A 21,421-nucleotide genomic window follows, 5' to 3' on the forward strand; every position below is an offset into this window, starting at 1 on the left:
ATATTCTTCACAAACTCAAGTAATGAAAATAAATCAAGCACTGACAGTTTAGTGGAAAATTCAGAGGTGCTTAGAGTCTCTAAACAGGCTTAAACAGTACTGCTTGGATATAAGCCACTCATACAGAAGACGTAAGGCAGCAGAAATGGAAAGCCACAACGTTCCATGTGTATGTGTGTGTGCATGCGTGTACACATAAACTTTGGACTGAAAACCATTCATGTGTAGCTCTATGCTGTATGTGTAGCTCCTTGGAAGTGAGAGCTCAGAACATTCTGGAGCTTCTCCTGCAGTTTTGCCCTATAGGGCTTCATTATGTGCGCGTGTGGAGTTTATGTGAAAGCCAGCAAAAATCAGTACACTGCAGCTTAAGTACCATCACGCCTCAAGGGAAACATTAGGCTAAGAGGGCGGAGGGGTTGAAACATGCCCATCAGTCCCGGACAGCTTTAGGCAGGGTTTACCAAAGGTGAGCGCATGGTCAAACAAGACGTGTTTAACGCCTTACCGTGGAGGACTAAAAAGGCAGATTAGAACTTGAATGGTCCGATTCATTTTTGTGGAACAAGCATCGCTCAAGGCTGTTGAGCTGACAAACCTCACTCTCTCAGAGTGAGTCTCATTCATTCCAAGTTTTGACTCATTGCCTTAATGCTGGTGTGGCAATCACAAGCTCCCCCCTTTCACATCCATATTTAACTATTCTAAAATGCTGGACTGTTACTGTAAAATAGTTTAGAAGTGAAGGTACACAAAAAGGATGCATATCTAAAAAAAACCTAGACTGCTTAGACAGAGGTAGCGATTTCTGCAAAGCACTGTCCACTGACTTTAGTCCCAACTGGATGTGAGAACAGGTTTGTAGAGACTAAACTCAACCTGGGTATATTACATGGAACTGGGGAGGAAAAAACGCCCAGAGCCAAATATTTTAACAAATTTTAACAAACAAAGAAATGGCACCTGCATGCAGTCCAAGGCTAAACATTTATTTGAAATGTGAATTTGTGATGTAAATGTTTAAAGTTTGAAAAAGCAAAAAATAGGTGTTGCATACATTTTATTTAGTAACAAATAATTAGTCATTAAAAAACAACAACAACAACAAAATAAAAACGGACAAGGGAGACTTTTTCAAACCCACATACATATAAATACTGAATAAGTTACCTCAAGCTTGAATTTGTAATCAGCACAAGAATAACCTAAATACCAGATTGGTGATCAGTGTTAGCTAAGATGTAAGCTGTAACTGGTTGTACGTGAAGCCCTCACTTGCTGCAGAGGTCAGGGCTGATCCAAGCACAGGGATAAACCGGAGATCAGCTGTAAAGTACTATAAAGTTTAACAGTGGTATTTACAACTAATAAGAAGCAGGAGGTCACTATTAATGGCTTTACTTTACCAGTGTGAATGACACTTTACATTCAGGTTCCATTAACCAACATCACTTATAGCCTTATGCAACATTAACAAACTATAAACATTAGGATTAAAATTATAAACAGTGTTAGCAAAGCAATAATGACCTTTTTTAATAGTGTTCATTGATGGCTCCAGGCAAACACAATGTTGACAGAGATAAAAAGGCAGAGCTGTTATTATACAAGGTGACATGGTGTCCTTTGAGTTTCCAATGATCTGAGTTACATTACATAAGGCTTGTTAATACTAAAGTTAATGGCTTGGTAATGTTAATTAGTACTGTAAATAATGTTAGTTAAGGGAACCTCAACACCAAGTGTATCCCTGAAAAGTTAGAGGTTACAAACGCTCTTACTCAGGAAACTTACCCAAACACACTTTTATCTGTTGTCTTCTCATCAAATCAAGTGTTTGTAAAAACAGTGCCAGTGACAATTCGTCAAATCAGAAGCCATGATTATGTAAAATGCACTAATTAGTGCATCTAAAAAAAAAAAAACTGAGCCCATTTATATTCACAAGTGGGGCTGAGTGGGTTTGGTGGCTGTGGGCATGCCCAGGTTGAAGAGTGTCAGGCCCGTGTCAGGGATGTGTGGGCATGCCCAGGCTGAAGAGTGTCAGGCCCGTGTAAGGGGCGTGTGGGCATGCCCAGGCTGAAGAGTGTCAGGCCCGTGTAAGGGGCGTGTGGGCATGCCCAGGTTGAGGAGTGTCAGGCCTGTGTCAGGGACGTGTGGGCATGCCCAGGTTGAGGAGAATGGAGCTGAGGTTGATGGTCAAGAAGGCATGTGCAGGGTTGGTGGTCCTGTGCATCTCCTGCAGGAGCAGATGCAGTGAGAACGCTTCAAACAGACGCTTGTTCTTTCTGCAAACAGAAGAGACAGCAAACACATGCCCTCAGTCATGGTGTCGCAGGTCACCTCAGAGGAATGAACGCCTCCCCTGCCAGCCCTTCGTACCCAATGGTGCATGACTTTCAGCAACAGTCCTCCCCAGTCCCGCTAACCTGCCCCCTCTCAGTTACAGAGCAGGCCCCCAGATGGAAGTCAACACGAGTGTTTTTCCACGTCCTTTTCTCCAGACGTTTCCAAATCTCTGCACTCTACTGTGATCTCCCTTAATGAGGGTTAATGATGATGTTTAGAAGGCAAAGCTAAACTAATGAGGATTTCCTGTCAGCTGATAAGTTTGGCTGCGAAAACCAGGATGACATTTGAGGAGAATGAGGAAGTGGTATGGTGGCTACGAGGCCTGTGAGCAACAACAGGATGAGTGTTTCAACATTCAAAGAAATCTTTTAAAATTCTATTAAGTTGATGTTCATTATTCAAGCTCACACTATTTAAAATAGAAACAGTTTGAACACCATGCGTTTCATTCAAATGGTAACACATTTATGCAGCTAAGACGCAGCGAGAATTGCTGTCATGTCTAATATACCTGGTATGACCCCCTATGTGCTCATTGTTAGCACCAGCCTTTTGTCTGAAGGAGTACTTTTATAAAAATATATTTTCCAGCTGTTTGCAGCAGTGGCACACAAAGTAGAGAAGTAGTTTGTGTTCCTGACATTACCGCAGTGACCGATCACTGGGTTCTTGGTACTGGACCGTGCTGTACGTGGGGTGTGGAGCAGACCTGATGCCCGAGAGCTTCTGAAGCAGGATGCTGAGTTTCTCGGCGAGGGTGAGGTCCAGGCGGGTGCTGCGCAGGAATGTGGAGGCCCAGCGGAAGAACTGCTCTGTGCTGCATGCCTGAAGGAAGCTTGGAAGGTATCCTACAGGTCGGAGAGCAGCAAAGCATGCCTCAGAGCTTCACACTGACATTCACTACCACACACTGACATTCAGTACCAGTACTCACTCACATTTGTTACCAACATTCACATACTCATACAGAGAACCAACACTTATACAGTACTAACTTAGTATAAACTATTTAACCTAAAAAGGTCAGCACTTGATTAGTTTTCTAAATGACTGTGCCAGTGCTGTGATGGTCCATTGGCACTCTGCAGAGGGAAAAGAACAGCCACAGGCAAGGCACAGTAGGAACCCAGCGGACATGTTGAGGAAGACGCGCTTGTCAAAACCAAGAGCAGAATTCATCAAATAAATGCCTGGCTGAGGTATTCAACCCTGTTGGGTTCTACAAGCCCTGGCTCCACTTTAGGTAAAAAGACTTTAAACTCAGAGTAGTGGACAAGCCAAAGGCCATTGCCAAAGATCAGATATGTTCAAGCAATGACACAGACAAGTGTGGACATGTTTTTGCATAAAGACTTGAGATGCAGTGTAAAAGCCTCATTCTGTAGGATGAACTCAAATGCCCATTATGCACTGAAGGAGTAACCAACACACCTGTCTGCTTATATTGTGTTCACTAAATAAGCTTTAAACTGAGACTACAGAACCTCTGGCACTCTGACCACCTTTAACCTACACTAATCCCTGAGTGAGCATTACAGAATTCCATGGCCAGATCCCTGGGTGAAGGGTCAGTCTGGCTCCTTCATCTTAGCACATCTGTACCCCACACTCTCTCACTCCTTAACACGCACGCATGTACGCATGTGCACGCACACACACACACACACACACGCGCACGCACACACACACACGCACACACACACACACACACACACACACACACACACACACACACACGCACACACACACGCACACACACACACACACACACACACACACACACACATCTGCTCTCCCTCCTCTTCACAGGTAAGCTGTCTTACATTAGACAAAATGGAGGAAACTTCAAAAGATTTCCTTCTCTGGACTCTGACTGTCTAACCTTTAGTGTTATTCTTTAAGCTGATTTAGGGTACCTCTCTTTCACTAGGACACACATGGAGTGTATTAGGACTGATCCTGCTGCAGACCAAACGATGTTCGCATAACAGGGCTTCCCCCGGACAAGCGCAGGGACCTGCAAAGACCTTCAGGTGCAACCTATACTCTCCAGCACCTTCACATACTGCCCTGATTATTCCTCTATAAAATGGAGTAATTGCACAGCACACCTCAGCACAGTCCAGGCCCTGCCCATAAAGCAGCACCCTGAGAACTGAGGTTTGGAGTTCTGTTCAGTGTCACTAAAATAAAACAGAAGAACGATGGACATTCCTGGTCCCCCTTATAATGGGGGAAATTAAAATGACTCAGGGGAATTTCATTATTAGCAGTGATTACAGCAAAGGTGCATGAGTGAAGTATTTGTATGGGATGCACACATGAACCTCTGAACTACTGCTTACATAAGCCAGAAGTGAAAAGAGTTAAAGGACTTCAGTTCTGTTCCTCTCAATCCAGGTGCAGACCTGCTATAAGGAGGACTGTTCACAGGCTAAGAGCAAAGTAAAGGCTGAGACAGACACCCAGTCTTGCCTTCTTCTCTAGCTGGCAGACAATTCTGTCCCAGTCCGTAAAACCAGACCGAAGAGAGCTAAAGCTCTTAGTAATGCATGCGGTGGGGTTTGTAGAAAGTTCATTTATGTTCTGGTTTTTATGACACTAAAACAGCTCTGAAGACTGCATTCATTTCTTGGCACACTTGCACTACATAGGTGAAGCCAAAAGAGGGCACTGATGGGAGATTTGCAGGAGGAACTTTTACAGTACAAATTCCATACTGCAATGCAAACAAATATTTTAGGCAACATAAATAGGGCTGGTCTAATAATCTAGGCCTAATCTAATACTTTAAAAGACTGCGTAGGTCAGATCTTATAAACAGAATACATAATTATGCTTGTTCGTACTTCCCTAAGATGCATTTGGTACAAAAAGACAAATCTAAATTTGTCAGACATATTAATTAGAATTAGTTATAAAATTGGCCTATTACTCAATTAACTGGACTGATCCATTCTTTGTCTCCTGTTTGTAATCTGTGCTACACAGGGTTTGACAAATGAATTTCAATGGTATCTTGGACTCTAACCTACTGTACTGGCACTTTTGTAAGTCGCTCTTAAAAAGAGAGTCCGCCAAATGCTGTAAATGTAAATATATGCTGCACTATCATCTCACATTCATACATCAGAAGAATTAAGGCTGGCAAGAGAACATTTGGGTACAGTAATGATACTGGTACTTAAACTTCAGTATCAGTACTAGACAGTACCATCAGTGAGCTTTTGAATGCTGGTACAAAATATGATACTGTAATGTATTGGTTGTAGTATGGAATTATTTAATCTGCTAATTTAAAAGTGCGTGTAGAGCAGAGGTTCTCTTTCACCCCAGTACCACACAGTTTGAGTTTACTCTGCCTCCCACGTTCCTAAATCATGTCATCTAGGAGTTAACGAGGCCTTCATCAGCTTTAAATGGGTGAGACAGATGAGGGCGCCATTAAAGGTGCAGTGGAAGGAAGCTCAGGAAACGGTGCTGAAAGCATCTCCCCTCAGTGTCTGTAAGAACTTAACCTTTGATCTGTTAGGAAAAACAGAGATTTTATGTTGCAGTCTATATGCCTGGCTAGAACAGTGCAGTTTCAGTAATCTTCGGAATTTTAGTAGCTTTCAGGATCTGAATTTTGAAAGCCCCTAAATTAGCCACAGTCTCAGTTACAAGTGTCCAACTGCCAATAACAGTAACCACAACCCATTCACATCTAAATCAGATCTCCACATTAGGGCCACCTGATGCATTTTGGAGAAGGTTATTAGTCTCCAGATCGTGGCTCCTTAGATACGTTAGCAGTGTTGCTGCTGGTTAATGGCGTGGAAAGGAGCCAGGCGGAGGGCTGTGCTAATGGCCTTCACTGCCTCTCCAGACTTAAAACACATGGCCTTAATTACGGTCATCACTCCTTCCACACGCCCTCATGCTCATCAGATACGCAGCCTTACAGTCTATACACCAGAAAGCCTTGATTAGATTCTTCAAACAAAAAGGAATCAAAGTGAATAATGTCTTAAGATCAACCTCCCAATGCGCTGCAGCCAACATTGCTTTTTTTGTTGAAGTCTCATATAGGAAGAAACTTTGCATTATGGCACAGTAGAATAAAACAAACAAAACAGTACCAATGCAGATATTTTCAAACTATACACTGCACATTTATGAATATTTGAGCTGACTGCAAAGTTTAAGGCAACTGTGCTTCTCATGGTAATCAGAGCACTATGGGCTGTAACACCCAAACTGGGAGAATGGCTCCAATGGATACCTGGAACAACATCTGAGATCTGGGTCCAGAAGAGTGCAGTCCTGGGAACAGGTAAGATACTACGAAGGCCTCTGGTAGAGGACCCAAGCTTGAAGGAAAAGAGACCACCCGGAGGGCAAGTTGGGGTTATTTTTATTTTATATATATTGATTATATTGTTACAGTGTCACCTGTCAAGAGATGAACCTGCAGTTCTTACAGTTGATGTATTAGAAGAAGTAAAAATGGACAAGAATAAGGATCTGAGTCACTCTGACCAAATTGTGATGGGTAGATGACTGGGTCAGAGCATCTCCAAAACGGCAGGTCTCGTGGAATGATCCCCAGGTATGCAGTGGTCAGTAGCTACCAAAAGAAAGACATGTGAACCAGCGACAGGATCAAGGGCACCCAAGGCTCACTGATGCATAAGAGGAGCAAATGCAAGACTGTCTGACTTGATCCCACGGAAAGGGTACTCTAGTACAAACCGATGAAAAAGGTAACAACTGGCTATGATAGAAAGATGTTAGAACACAGTTTTCTTAGTATGGGGCTACGTAGCCACAGATCAGTCAGAGTGCTAATGCTGTCCCTTGTCCACCACCAAAAGCACCATCTATGGTGAGCATCAGAACTGGACCATGGAGCAATAGAAGAAGGTGGACAGCCAGGTGCATATTCATCATTTACTTAGGGAAGAGGTGGCACCCAGGATGCACCATGGAAAGAAGGCAAGCCAGTGGAGGCAGCGTGATGCTCGGGGCAATGTTCGGCTGGGAAACCAGCCATTCGTGAGGATGTTACTTTAACACATTAGTGGTTTAGTGGTAGTGATTTAGGTACCACCTACCTAAACGCTGTTGCAGACCAAGTACACCCCTTCATGGGAACAGTATTTCCTAATGGCCACATTGCAAATTTGTTCAGAAACAGTTCGAGGAACACGACAAATTGTTGGCTTGGTCTCCAAATTCCCCAGATGATCTGCTCGAGCCTCTATGGGATATGCTGGGAAAACTAGAAATCCAATTCATGCAGGTCCAACCTCGCTTAAAGAACTTTAAAAGAGCCAGATACCACAGGACTTCAGAGATCTTGTGAAATTCATGCTTCAATGGGTCAGAGATGTTTTGGTGGCGCAAGAGAGACCTGCACAATATTAGGTTTTAATCTAATGGCTGTGTATGTGTGTGTGTATATATATATATCACTTTAAAAAAAAACAAAAAAAACCCTCTATGTCTATGCATCTATACAGAACTGTTTTGCTTCTTATGCATGAATCTGTCGGCTCCATCTCCGTTATGTTTGCACTCTGTCTCTCTAGACTCACGTGACTCAGCACCCATCTGCAGCAGGATGTCCATGGCCCGAACTTGCAGACTTGGATTTCCTGCCCTCAAAACAGCCAAAATGACTGCCAGCGCCTGGTACTTCAAGAAGAAAGCTTTTCCGTCCTCCATTCCCACATCATCATGCAGAACATCAGTAGCTTGAGTCACGATCCCCACTGTCGGTCAGAAAAGGACTCGGGGTTTATTTCACGTGTAGCTGGTGCTGTTCATCAACATCTTTTGATGCATTATAGTCATCAACTTATTCCTTTTTCAAACAAACATACAGTCAATCAAAAGCGCTTTTCTTATTAACAGTGAATTAATACATTTGCAAATGCATTCTTGTGTGTCCAGGACTGCCACTCTGACTCAGACAGTTTGTTACTAAGTTTTCCAAACATACTTGTTTGGTACAAACGCATACCCGAGACAGAGTTCACCACACGAACTGCAAACTTTTCGTGGCAGGTAAAAAAAAAAAAAAAAAAAAGGCCAGTTTCCTAGCACAGGACAGCTTGGGCAGTTTGAGCAGTTCTCAGTAAACTTGGGATTTTAGCACTGCTGTTCTGTGCTGGACACACATAAATAAAACAGGCCAGCTGCAATAAAACAGGCCAAAGAGTAATAGCCACTATAAAAACTGCAGCCAATAGAACTGGGTGTTAGGTGCTTGAAAAAAAGAACTTTATAGAACCCTTAAGACTGATGCTTCCCAGATGGAGCCCTAAACATCCCTACACTGAGAGAGCATCATAGTGCCGTCCCACATAAGGCAGAGACACATAAACCTGTGTTGGGTTTTGGCAGACAAAAAAACCCCAAAAAACCTTCCAACTCTTCTTGCAGGATAAAACACTTCTTCAGAAATAGACATAATTCCTGATCAACTGTGATTCCTTAATAGAAGTGTTTTCAAAACTGTCTGCAGTGATCATCTTTTGCCTAAACAACATGCTTCCCTTCATCATCCTCAGTGCACTTTCATGTTTGGATCCCGGGGTGGGAGAGGGAGAGGGACAGGCGTGGCAAGCCTGCACTCCTCCTTCCAGATCAAACAATGCACTTCCAGCTGAATCCAGCTGGAGCTGGCAAGGGCACCTCCAGGGCCTGGTACCCTCCAACACCGTGGAACCCAGTGGATGCGGTCATGCCCCATATGTGCTTCAGTGGCACCGTGCTCTTTCCTTTCTACAGCCACAACATTGCCATCTGCTGTGGGCAGTGTGGAATCACGCTAAAGCTCTGGAAGGGTAATGAGCTCTAACCACCTGACATGTGGCAGAGCCACTAATCATCCTGTTTACATCCGTTCAACGAAGCCCTTCCTCTGAAGCTGGAGAGCCTTACCCAGGCTGACGGTTCTCAGGACGATCAGGCTAGACAGGAAACGCGTGTGAAGGCAGGAGCTCTTGAAGAGTGGGTGGGACCTGCTCCTGTCCCCTCCACCCTGACCACAGGACACCTCCTCCCCCAGTCTCCGCAATGTGGAGGTCAATGGCGGGTGCTGCACAGCAAGATAATAAACATCAGAGGACGCGCTTGCTAAATCAATGAGAGCAAATACCAGTGAGCGGTGTTCAGTAGCTGTAAATACCCAGAGTGTGTGTTAAGCAATGGTAAACACCTATGGGATGTGTTCAGCAGTGGTAAATACCCATATGCTATATTGTGCGATGGTAAATATCCCAGTGCTGTATTTAGCAATGGTAAATGTGCTATGTACATCAGAGATAATGCCAAATAAGCTTTGTGATTACAGCTTTTGATGCATTATTAAGGAAATGAATATCCATATGCTTCATTCATATTAAGGAATATTCCTATAATGTTTGGTCTGTTTTTAGTTGGATGCATTTTACAGTTGTTCTGCATTCAGCAGTGGTAAATACCTGCGTGCTGTGCTCTAGCTGTGAGAGACAGTAGTAGGTGAAGCGCAGTAGTGGTAACTGCAGAGAAGCCTCAGTCCTGGCAGTCTGTTGGAGCTGCTGCACCAGCACTGGGAGGACCTGCCAGGGCACAGCACACAACCAGAAACCATGGAGACAGGACTCAGAAGACAGCCAGCGACCACGGGGACGGGACTCGGGCCACAGCCAGCGACCACCAGCGACCACGGGGACGGGACTCGGGCCACAGCCAGCGACCACCAGCGACCACGGGGACGGGACTCGGGCCACAGCCAGCGACCACCAGCGACCACGGGGACGGGACTCGGGCCACAGCCAGCGACCACCAGCGACCACGGGGACGGGACTCGGGCCACAGCCAGCGACCACCAGCGACCACGGGGACGGGACTCGGGCCACAGCCAGCGACCACCAGCGACCACGGGGACGGGACTCGGGCCACAGCCAGCGACCACCAGCGACCACGGGGACGGGACTCGGGCCACAGCCAGCGACCACCAGCGACCACGGGGACGGGACTCGGGCCACAGCCAGCGACCACCAGCGACCACGGGGACGGGACTCGGGCCACAGCCAGCGACCACCAGCGACCACGGGGACGGGACTCGGGCCACAGCCAGCGACCACCAGCGACCACGGGGACGGGACTCGGGCCACAGCCAGCGACCACCAGCGACCACGGGGACGGGACTCGGGCCACAGCCAGCGACCACCAGCGACCACGGGGACGGGACTCGGGCCACAGCCAGCGACCACCAGCGACCACGGGGACGGGACTCGGGCCACAGCCAGCGACCACCAGCGACCACGGGGACGGGACTCGGGCCACAGCCAGCGACCACCAGCGACCACGGGGACGGGACTCGGGCCACAGCCAGCGACCACCAGCGACCACGGGGACGGGACTCGGGCCACAGCCAGCGACCACCAGCGACCACGGGGACGGGACTCGGGCCACAGCCAGCGACCACCAGCGACCACGGGGACGGGACTCGGGCCACAGCCAGCGACCACCAGCGACCACGGGGACGGGACTCGGGCCACAGCCAGCGACCACCAGCGACCACGGGGACGGGACTCGGGCCACAGCCAGCGACCACCAGCGACCACGGGGACGGGACTCGGGCCACAGCCAGCGACCACCAGCGACCACGGGGACGGGACTCGGGCCACAGCCAGCGACCACCAGCGACCACGGGGACGGGACTCGGGCCACAGCCAGCGACCACCAGCGACCACGGGGACGGGACTCGGGCCACAGCCAGCGACCACCACAGACAATGACCATGATGGTATGAAAAGAAAAAGGTGATGGCTTGCAAAATCAGACCTTTTCATATTTTGCCAACTGGATCCTGACCGGCTGAGTTAGCAAGGCATGTAGACGCAATCACACCACTGTTGTGCTAACTCTCAAAACAACAAAACAAAGCCTTATTTTATTTGGGGCGTGCTAATGTGTGTGTGTGTGTGTGGCTATACAGGCAAACTCAGTGAACTCCGACAGACCCTGGAGCAGCGTTCGTGCAGGGAAGGATGCGGGTCTATGTACTGCTCCAACATTCCCTCCTTCTCCCCTTCTTCAGACCGAGCGAGCTGGCCGTCCACAACCCAGTCGAGCATAGCTGCCAGCAGTTTCAGCATGGAGCAGCGTGAGGGGGACTAGCAACGAGGGGAAAAAAAACAGCATTTGCTTTTGGTGTCGTTAAATCTTGTCTTAGTGTGTGGCTGCTGCTTGGCCACTGACAAGAAAACAGTCCTGATTAAATTATTTTATTAAAGGAAAAGTGCTGATGATTGTGGTAATTGCTAGGATTAGGCATGTATAACTCTCCTTAAAGACAGATTGGGCTTCAGGCTAATCCCTTACAAACCATCTATTGGTATAGTAACCTCATGTAAGGTCTATCGTAATTGTCCCACTCCTAAGAATATGCTACAAATCACCTGGACAAGGTTACTGGCCATTTGCTTTTAAAACTGTGGTTTAGCCCTGCACATAACAGACTGCTTAATTTACCTTGCTAGCTTTGCTGGAAGGCAGAGGTCTGTCCTGTTTAGGAGGGTTGGGGTCACATGACTTGGGAACAACATTTTCCCGCCTTTTGTGTGCAACACTGTACTCATACTTTCTCTGTCAGAAAAACACAAGACACATGCTGCAGACTTAGACACGGCCATCTATGCCAAACCAGTCTCAGCCCTGCACGTTTTCAGTCTCCTCTTGGGTAACATAGAGACCTTCAAATGTACTAACAGCATCACTGTGGGCACATCGTCCGTTACCTGCAGGTTGTCCAGACGAGCCTGAACCTTTCGAGACTGATTCTCCAGCCTCCGGTTCTGTTCAGTGACATCATCCAGCTGCACACAAGGATGGCAGCCACAGCATTTTGTTATTAAACTGAAGCTTTCGAATCTCACAGACAAAAAATACTGAACATCAATGATATACATATAGAATTGAGGCCAAAGGTTTACATATACCTAGTCTGAAGACATCCAAAGAAACAAATGTTTCACAACCCTATGTAATTCATGTTACACACATTTGTTTTAGTAAGTTGATTAGGGCATATACTTTGTTCAGTTTTAAAACAATCAATCAGTTAGAGACACATTTATTTCAGTTTCAATTTAGTGTATCAGATTTCTGTACAGATTTCCAAGTTTACATACACCAATTTCACAGTCTCTTTAAACAGTCTGGAAGGTCTAAAATGTAATCCAATAACTAATGTTTTCACAGCCATTATAATTACACATTCAGTGGGAGTTCACCCTTGGCTGTATTTAAGGGCCTAAAAATGTAAGCATAGATATGGCGATGTTATAGCGATGTTTTGCCAGAAAAGGGACTGGTGTACTTCAGAAAACACCATGAGGAAGGAAGATGATCTAGAAATGCTAAAACAACATCTCATGACATCAGCCAGAAAGCTGAATCTTGGTCACAACTGGCTCGTCTATCAGGACAATGAGCTTAAGGATTCCTCTACTGGAAAATATTGCATTGACCATTGCAAGGCCCTGCACTGAATTCCATAGAACAGAAAATGCATGTCTGAACAAAGAGACCCACAAACCTGACTGAGTTAAACCAATTCTGCCAGAAGGAATGTGGAAAAGTTTCCAGCAAACTATTATTAGAATCATAATTCTATTAAGGCAATGTTGAGCATTTGATTCTGTTTGAGCAATTAAAAGGCCACCAATACTAACAAAGTGCATGTAATCATTTGACTCCCAGCATATCTGGTATAATAAATAAAACCTGAAATGACTATGAATTTTAGCTATGACTTTGAGACTACCTCCTATTGAAATAAAATTAATAAAATACGATACCCTAAAGGACAACACATGAAACGTATTGTAACATGAAGTGTGTGGAGTTAAAATCAGTCAGGATAGAAGTAACAATGATAACGGGGATAAACTAAATAGTTTTCTTGACTTATATCATGAAAAAGTCATACCTGTTTTTTCATGGTATAATTTAGTTCCTTGATGGAACCAAAGCTGGATTTGATTCTTTTATTTTCTTTGGTTTTTTCTTTCAGAGCAGTCCTCAGGGTCTCTATTTGTTGCTGGTATTGCTGTAGAAAGAGAAAAACAGCCAAGATAAATACAATAATGTTTTAACAAGAAGTTAATTTTTAAAATGTTATTTATGTTTTGTTTTTTTTATTCATGTGAGATATCTATTTATTTAGTAAGGGTAGCCTTGGCAAAGGCAATATTCCACCACTAAACCTCAAATAATTGTATTTTTTAGCATATAGGGTAGTTTTAATTGTTTTTACAGCAAATTTGTCAAAAGCTTTTTACATTTTTTTTTTTTAATAAGACACAAATATAAGAACAGCTTAGTGAGATCACATTTTCAGGCCCAAAATCAGCAGTGATACAAATTCCATTTCTGTGGATGAAGTCATTATGGTAATTCAAAAGATGCGTAATGGCAGGGCAGCAGGAGCGGATAAGATTCAGAAGGAGACGTTGAAGGTACTAGACAAGGTTGGCTTTATGTGGTTAAACACGCCTCTTCAATGTCACAGGGAAATGGGCAAGGTGCCCTCGGACTGGCAAATTGGAGTGGTGGCCTCTATATTTAAAAAGAAGGACCAGAGACTATGCTCTAATTATACGAGGATTATACTTCTCTGCCTTCGGGGAGAAGTATATGCAGGGGGATTGGAGAAAATAATCTGCCTCGTATCTGAACCTAGGATACAGGAGTTTCCACCCAGGCTGTGGAACAGTGGACCAGCTCTTCTCTGCTACATAGCTTTACCCAACCAGGCTCCATATGCTCTGTGGTCTTGGAAAAGGCTTAAGACCATGTACCTTACAATACACTGTAGGGGGTGATACAGCATTATGGAGTTTATGAAGTTTTGTTGCTTCGAGTGGCTCAGTCTCTGTATGAACGCAGTAACAGCCGTAGGAGTCGGTCTCTGGCAAGGCTGCGATTTTCATGGACAGGGTATCAAGGACATGAATATGGAATGGTGTCCAGTATGAAGGACTAGACATATCTGTTATTTGCAGATGATGTCCTCTTAGTGGCCTCTGAGGTGGAACACTTGAGCAGAATGTGAAGCAGCTGGGATGAAAATCAGCACCGCCAAGTCCAAGGTCACGGTACTGTGTAAAGGTCACGGTACTGTCCTGATAAAGAATGGAAGACCCCCTTATCTCTGCATTTTGTTCACAAGTGATGGAGTGGTGAGCATGAGATTCATAAATTGGTCGGGTCACCAGCAGCAGCACTACTGTCTCTTAAATCAGTCTGTGGTGCTGAAGCAGGTGCTTAGTTATAGCACCAAGCTCTTTGTTTACCGATCAATCTATGTCTCCATCTTCACCTATGGGTAGTAACTGAAAGAAAGAGATCACAAATACGAGCAGCGGAGGCCATTTGTGTTGACGCTGCAATCTGGGAAGGCCCTGGAGTAGACTCGCTGCTCCTCAAGCTTGAGAGGAGCCAACTGAGGTGGTTTGAGCATCTCATAAGGATGTCCTTTGATTGGCTGAGGTGGTTTGGGCATCTCATAAGGATGTCCTTTGATTGGCTCCCACTATTTAGAAGCCCAGGTTACCCGTTGTCCTTCTCTGAGGATTTTCTGATCCTTATTAGCAGTTTTGGCACACAGTTACAGGATCAACTTCCTTAAAGAGCAACATTTTTATCTTACATAATCAAACATGTGACAGCAAGTTAGGAATGTTTCTGTATAAAGGGAATCCATATTTATTTCTGGAATACTTACAAAGTCAACTCTCAAAGAATAATATGTGTGATGACATAAAAACATCACTACCAACATTCTGTGAGAAGTAAATAGTGTTACATCTCTACATTAGCAGTAAATTAGTTTCTAAAATCACTTTGCAATCTTGAAGCTCTATACTCGGATACTTTATATAAATGTAGATCTATGGGAAATCATTTTAATGCAGTCTTCATTGTGCAGTAATTCCTCAAGCACCATTTCCCCTGAGTTTTTCATTTCTTGGTCACCCAACAATAGGACATTATGGCTCAGCTATAAAACATGACAGATCTGTGCTCCTTTTCCTGGCCATACATGTTTTTGGACATCTCTCATTGTTGAGAGATTGTTGCCAGTGTGCTGCCTGTCATTTGCGATGTGCCCCAGTTGGTGCTGTTGAACAGTAAAATCTCCCTGCGCACACTGCTTAGGAGAGCCCATCAATCAGCTACAGCATTCAGCACCACATCTCCGGAACACCAGCAAAAGAAGTACAGCCCCTATGAACCTGGCGAGTTAGTTCTGACTTTACCCACTGAGTAAACACAAAGTCCTTCACTACAATCGCTTCAAACCATTTGTCACTAGTCCCCACAGTGTTGCTGTCGGGGACCAACCGCCCAATCCTATGGCCCCTCCCATCCTCCTATAGTCCCACCTCCTGTGCCTTACTCCCACAGTCATGGGTAAGTCATGCAACCGCTGTCACCGAGCCCCTTGTGCAACCTCCTACTCCCAGTCATTCACTCCATGCCCCACACAGCCCATGTTGGCACCAACATCGAGTGACTGCAAATTTGTATTGACTGGACTTGCTTGTTCTTGTCTATCAGTCTGTTTTGATATTGCTGTTTGGAGCGTTGCATTGACGCTGTCCACACCCCATGATGCTATTTTGTTTGTGCTTGCTGACACCTTTTTTTTTTTTTTTTTAAACAAACTCTGATGCAGGAATTAGGATATTTCTTTGCGCGTGTTTCTTTTTTGTGTGTGCGTCGTTTATGTAAGAGCAATAACTCACCGTTGCTTTAAATATAAGGTGAATGTTTTAGTGAAGGCTGCTGTTAAATGTGAGTGAGTGGATAAGGGGAAGCGCAAGGAGGAGGAAGTGAGAAAGGAAGGCCGCGGCAGCACGAGTAGTTCAAGTTATTCTAGCAGCATCAGGACTTCAACGCACACAGGAAGTCACCACCAACTTGGCTCCCTTGACCTCGCCATCATTTGCTAAGTGAGCTGACCCACAACGCTGACTCTGGGTAAGACAGCTAAAATTAAGGTTTTACAAGTGATTTGATGATATGCCATTGTTATTGATATTAGTTACGTTATAATAAGTATTTCTGGACATTTCATGGGTAACATGGGTATATCAGTATCGCACTGCATAAGAACGAGTGATTTTGATCAATTAGAAACAGAAAGTAAACAAATCCCATGGTGACACTGTCAAATTGAAACTGCAGAAAAATAATGAGTGGATTGAATATTAACCAATTATTTGCTAATTTTTTCATTTATTTCTATTTACCAACTGATTGATTTCTCATCAACCTCGCTTCTTTTTGTAAAAGTTTAATTTTAAAAATGTGTACTTAATGTCACTACACTTTTCCTGGTGTATTGTGTCTATTCCAACTTTGTAATAAAGTTCAGAAAAACTGAATATTATGATACGTGTATTATGAAAATCTCTAGTATCACCATAATATATTTTGACCATATCATCCGCCCTAGGCAACGTTTTAGACTGTTGGATAAACGTAGAGTTAGACCTGCTGCAGCGTGTGGACACGGCCAATCACTTCTCCCTCAACCCCACGCAGTCTGCAGATGGTGCTGTGGTGCTGGAGGAGACGCGCCTCTCTCTGCTGGAGTTGGTGCTCCTGTTCACGCAGCCCTGCTGCCCAGGCCTGCTGGCTGAGCCTCTCCATCTAGACGGGTATGCACACGCGCATGCAGAGAATACACATACACAGAAGTAAAGGATCACACCCTGAGGTCAGGGTTAGAACAGCAAATATGTGAAAATATTTAAAGGCGCTCCTGTGTAGGTGGACCAACTAAGTTATTTTCTGAAAAACAGAGATGAGGTTTAATGCTTGGACCACAGCTTGATTATGCTGGTAAAAAAGAGAGCACTTCAGGGACTATGCTCATGATCACTGAGCAAGCAGGTATGCTGGGTTGGTGAACCCAACCTGGAGAAGAATAAACCATGTCTACCAAGAGAATCATTCAAAGCAAAGCTCATATATTTCTGTATTCAGCTGTGTCTTTCCATATTGGTACTACTGAAAATATATCAAAATGAAGACCAAAACCCAGCTTTTCTGTATGTTACGTTTCAGTTCATCAGAACATACTGATTGAATAAGACACAAAAACATCCATCAAGGATAATGCTCATGATGTAATCAATGCCAGACTGAATCTGAAGATGAAAAAGATTCAAAGCTTTAAAAAAACAAAAAAAAACAAAAAAACAAGTTAGACTTCAAATTCCAGTGATCCGATAACCATCTATGGCTTTAAGTCCATACATGTACAAATTAGTCATGCTTTTATGAAGTAGGTAGAATCGCTTATTTCCTCTCCCACCCCATGACAACATGTAGATCAGACAAGTCAGTTACATAGACCAAACTGAGTATTCAGTGCTCACCTGCATGTGTTGGCACGGTCAGACTATAATAGCAATAAGGAACATAGAGATAAAACAAACAAAACACTTCAAAACAAAAACACCACCAGTTCAGTTGGAGCCTAATGTTTCCTGAATATATTTGCAAAAGTTTTTTTCCCCCTGTTTTTATGAAGCACTGGTCATGCATATGGGAAGTGTGTGTGGGGAGGGTTTAGCACTGAACCTGTTCAGTTTCTCCCTTTACTGTAGTGGTTCAAACATATCCATGGATTTAAGAGGTTTAATAAGTTTTTTTGAAAACCCATTTATCATGCTTGATGAATGACTGATTTATGGATCCATTAGTTCAGGCTGCAGATGCAAGTAATAGCAATGTTTGCCAACCTGCAGCTTCTCATAAATCTCAAGCATCTCCTGGAACACCTGAGCCACAGCTGCTGGGCTCGCAGTCAAGCGCTGTGTTTGATCCCTCAGCTCCTCTCTTCTGACAAGCCACACAGGTTCAGTCACAGATGAGTTGGATGTACACACAAGATTGGAAGGCAGTGTCACATCTAAGGAGGATTGATGCACATGTAACTGCTGAATGACCAGTAATAAACAGAAAGAATATGTTATTAGTCATGTAAATGAGGGCAGAAATTCTACCTGTCTCTGAACACGGGATTCGTGTTCCTTCAAAGGAGTTGGTTTGATCACTAAGCTCATCTTCACTGCCTGAAATACTATCACTGTCGGTTTGGTTTGAGAAAAACATTATATAATTGTAACACATTATTCAATCAGAATTATGAGTGGACTGCGCATTTGTCATGCAGGCATTTTACTAACCTTTGAGGGTGACTTGAAACAGCCTGTAAAAGTTCTTTGAGAGCCTTGCTGTAGTGCTTAATTTCGCCATACCTGGAAATCTTTTCTGGGTCTTCCTCCTTTCTGGGGATCGTGTCTTAGAATATAGTTGAAAGCTTTAATATACCTTTTAATAATGCAAGTTATCTTAAGCAGCATCGTCATGTGAAGTGTCAGGTTTAAATACCTACCATGTTTCGCACTCTTTGCACCGCTGTGTCCAGCTTCTAACGTGGTCGCACTTACTGATGGTTTCACGGTATCAGAAACCTGTGAGATTAAAGCAGTCAAATAACACTACCCACCCTAGTTAACAGAGAACACAGGCTGATATTTCTAAGAACACAGGCTGATATTTATCCATGATAGCCAACTAGCAGTTAGTCCATTTAGCATGACAGCGAAGGCTAGTTAGCGCTAAATGAACTAGCTAGGTTAGTTGACTACTTAATTGCCTTTATAATATCACTGTTTTCACAAACTAGTAGGTTAAATACCCCGTTTCTTTTCTCTAAGTACTTCTTCTTCAGTATTTCGACTTTGAGGTCTATATCGAGATCAGACGACTTGCTGCTCATCTTTCAAACACGCCGCCACTCAACGACCGACGTGTAAACAAACCAGCCAGCTACGTTTCCGGTGACGTTTTTCATTTCAAGATTTCACAATAAAACTGCAATGTGTATAGGATTCTCCCAACTTGTAGAGGAGTATTTGATGGCATTATACCACTGTCCCCCAAATTATTTAATGTAAAAGAAAACAATATGTCATGTTCAGGATGCACTGTTGCTTGATTAACATATGTTAATAATTTCATTACGCATACAGGAAAGTCACCAGTACTGTCACACGCGTAATATACGCTCTCGGACGCTGGAGACATGTCATCACCACCTTCTGAAATAGCTCGGGTTTGACCCCAGAACCTTTTGAAAGTGTACTCTGAAAATATTTTATATATATATATATATATATATATATATATATATATATATATATATATATATATATATATATATATATATATATATATATATATATATATATATATATATATAAGTAAAATATATATTTATATTTTAACATTAACATTAACCTCTAACATAACTTGCTTTAGTGTAATAAAAAAAAAAAGTATTATTTTCCAAATGACAGAATCAGAACACGTTTGTGCTTATATTTTGTAACAGGATGCTGAGATAATAAACATAAACGAAATTTCATGAAACAAGTCACTTTAAATCAAAATAAAGGTACTATAAATATATTTTAAACCATAGTGCTGATATTTCTTATATTGTTCAATGCCAATAGGGTTGACAACATAGTCATAAAACCTTTTGTGAACCCTTTCCTTTCAGTCCTAGTGGTTTTCTTGCCTGATGTCTTGATTTTTTAAAGTGGACATGAATTTCAGAGGCAGCAACCAGTCCACTTTCTTGTCCCCAGAAGTTTCCAAAGTAAAGTTCTGTGTACCCAATCATCTTGATATATGCAGTGGTTATCTGTAGTTTACATCTGTAGTTTCACGAATAAAGGAATGTACATAGTCTAAGGCAATACCTACTCTCAGTTTTTGCATTAGGAACATAAACAACTGGAGAATGTAAAAAAAAAAAAAAAAACCATAAAAAAAATCTAAGAAACAATAAAATACTATGTAATCACGCATGTGTGAGTAACAACTATGTAATCACACACATCTGAGTGAGAAATAAAAAAAAAAACTTAGCTCAGCCTATCAGGCTACAGCCCCGAAACCAATGCCAAACGGCGAGGCTGGAGGTCTGAGTGACCCGACATGGGCCAGCGCAAGCAGGACAGCAAGAGAGGGACCAAGACGATGACAGACACAGGGACGGACACACTGACGGGAACAGGCACAGACACAAAGGGAGACAAAGGGCTCATTGAGTGTGACAGGGACTGGTATAATGACAGGGCCAGGTACGTTACACAACAAGTTGTGAAAAGGTCCGGGGAAGCCGGCAGGAACCCCAGCCTGTCCACCAGTCGTCGGCTGGGTTGAAGTCCGACCGGCCTGTGGGGGATCGCCCATCGCCGGTTTGGGTGGTGACGGCTTTTGTGGCTTTGGGGCAGGCGCTTCAGGAAGCGCACGGGCTGTTTTGCCTGTCTCTGGGGCGGGCACTGGTGACACCTCCTTCTTGCCTCATTGGGGTTTGCACGTAGGCACCAGAGCTATGGGGCTGTGTGCCTTAGGTGAGGCAGTGACTTCAGATGACAATGATGCCACCTCTCTACGAAACATGTGGGGCAGCTTGCTGACTGTAGTGTGGCGGGCCTCGGATGGAGCCTTGGGCGCCGGGGGCTCATTGCTCTCCATTGATGGACCCTCCGGGCTGTTGACCTCCGAATCTGACCAGAGGCTGACGTCATGGTATTCCTCACTCCGTTCGTAATTGGTGTAGTCCTCCCCATAGTCCCAATGCAGATAATAGGACCCCGCAGAGTCCAAACCTAGATACTGGTTGTAATCGTACCAGTTCCTGTAGTCCCTCGAGGATCTGTAGGACTCCGCAGACTCCGACCCTGGACTACGCTCAGGGCCCCCCCAAAGTTTTCCAGGAGCACTCTCCCTTGTTCTACCAAGATAGAGTGCATGGGGGGTTTCCCCGCAAGGGCTGGGGAGGAACGGTTACGCGCCTTCTCCTCCTTCTTCTTCTTTTTGCTCCTCTTCCCTGGCATCCTTCTGCAGTCGGTGATTCTGTAACGTGAAGAGGCTTGGCAGGATACAAAGACGAGCTGTATGGCACACAACAACGTTTACTGAGACACAACAAAGA

General features: G+C 44.2%; 1 protein-coding gene and 1 long non-coding RNA gene across 5 annotated transcripts; one reads left to right on the forward strand and one right to left on the reverse strand.

Annotated features, from left to right (window-relative positions):
* Nucleotides 1-1,043: 1,043 nt before the first annotated feature.
* On the reverse strand, nucleotides 1,044-19,252 carry ccdc138 (coiled-coil domain containing 138). 4 transcript variants are annotated; one of them, XM_027023279.3, is made up of 15 exons: nucleotides 19,112-19,252; nucleotides 18,806-18,884; nucleotides 18,597-18,711; nucleotides 18,414-18,496; nucleotides 18,150-18,319; nucleotides 16,894-17,052; nucleotides 13,322-13,441; nucleotides 12,129-12,206; nucleotides 11,863-11,976; nucleotides 11,352-11,504; nucleotides 9,825-9,941; nucleotides 9,283-9,439; nucleotides 7,932-8,108; nucleotides 3,062-3,200; nucleotides 1,044-2,288 (listed from the first exon to the last, which is right to left on the reverse strand). In XM_027023279.3, exons 1-15 carry the CDS (start codon nucleotides 19,190-19,192, stop codon nucleotides 2,147-2,149), a joined length of 1,884 nt encoding a protein of 627 aa, XP_026879080.2. In that variant the 5' UTR covers nucleotides 19,193-19,252; the 3' UTR covers nucleotides 1,044-2,146. The 4 variants fall into 4 exon arrangements, with proteins under 4 accessions (XP_026879080.2, XP_026879081.2, XP_026879083.2 ...); XM_027023280.3 differs by lacking the exon at nucleotides 11,352-11,504; XM_035522744.2 differs by lacking the exons at nucleotides 1,044-2,288; nucleotides 3,062-3,200 and adding an exon at nucleotides 6,651-6,961.
* On the forward strand, nucleotides 15,864-19,515 carry LOC145659299 (uncharacterized). The gene is made up of 3 exons (XR_014125364.1): nucleotides 15,864-16,377; nucleotides 16,856-17,060; nucleotides 19,131-19,515. It is a non-coding gene; the product is annotated as an uncharacterized LOC145659299 (long non-coding RNA).
* Nucleotides 19,516-21,421: the final 1,906 nt, after the last annotated feature.

Source organism: Electrophorus electricus, chromosome 9 (assembly GCF_041902795.1).
Source record: "Electrophorus electricus isolate QZ-2024a chromosome 9, ASM4190279v1, whole genome shotgun sequence".
Taxonomy (NCBI): Eukaryota; Metazoa; Chordata; class Actinopteri; order Gymnotiformes; family Gymnotidae; genus Electrophorus; species Electrophorus electricus.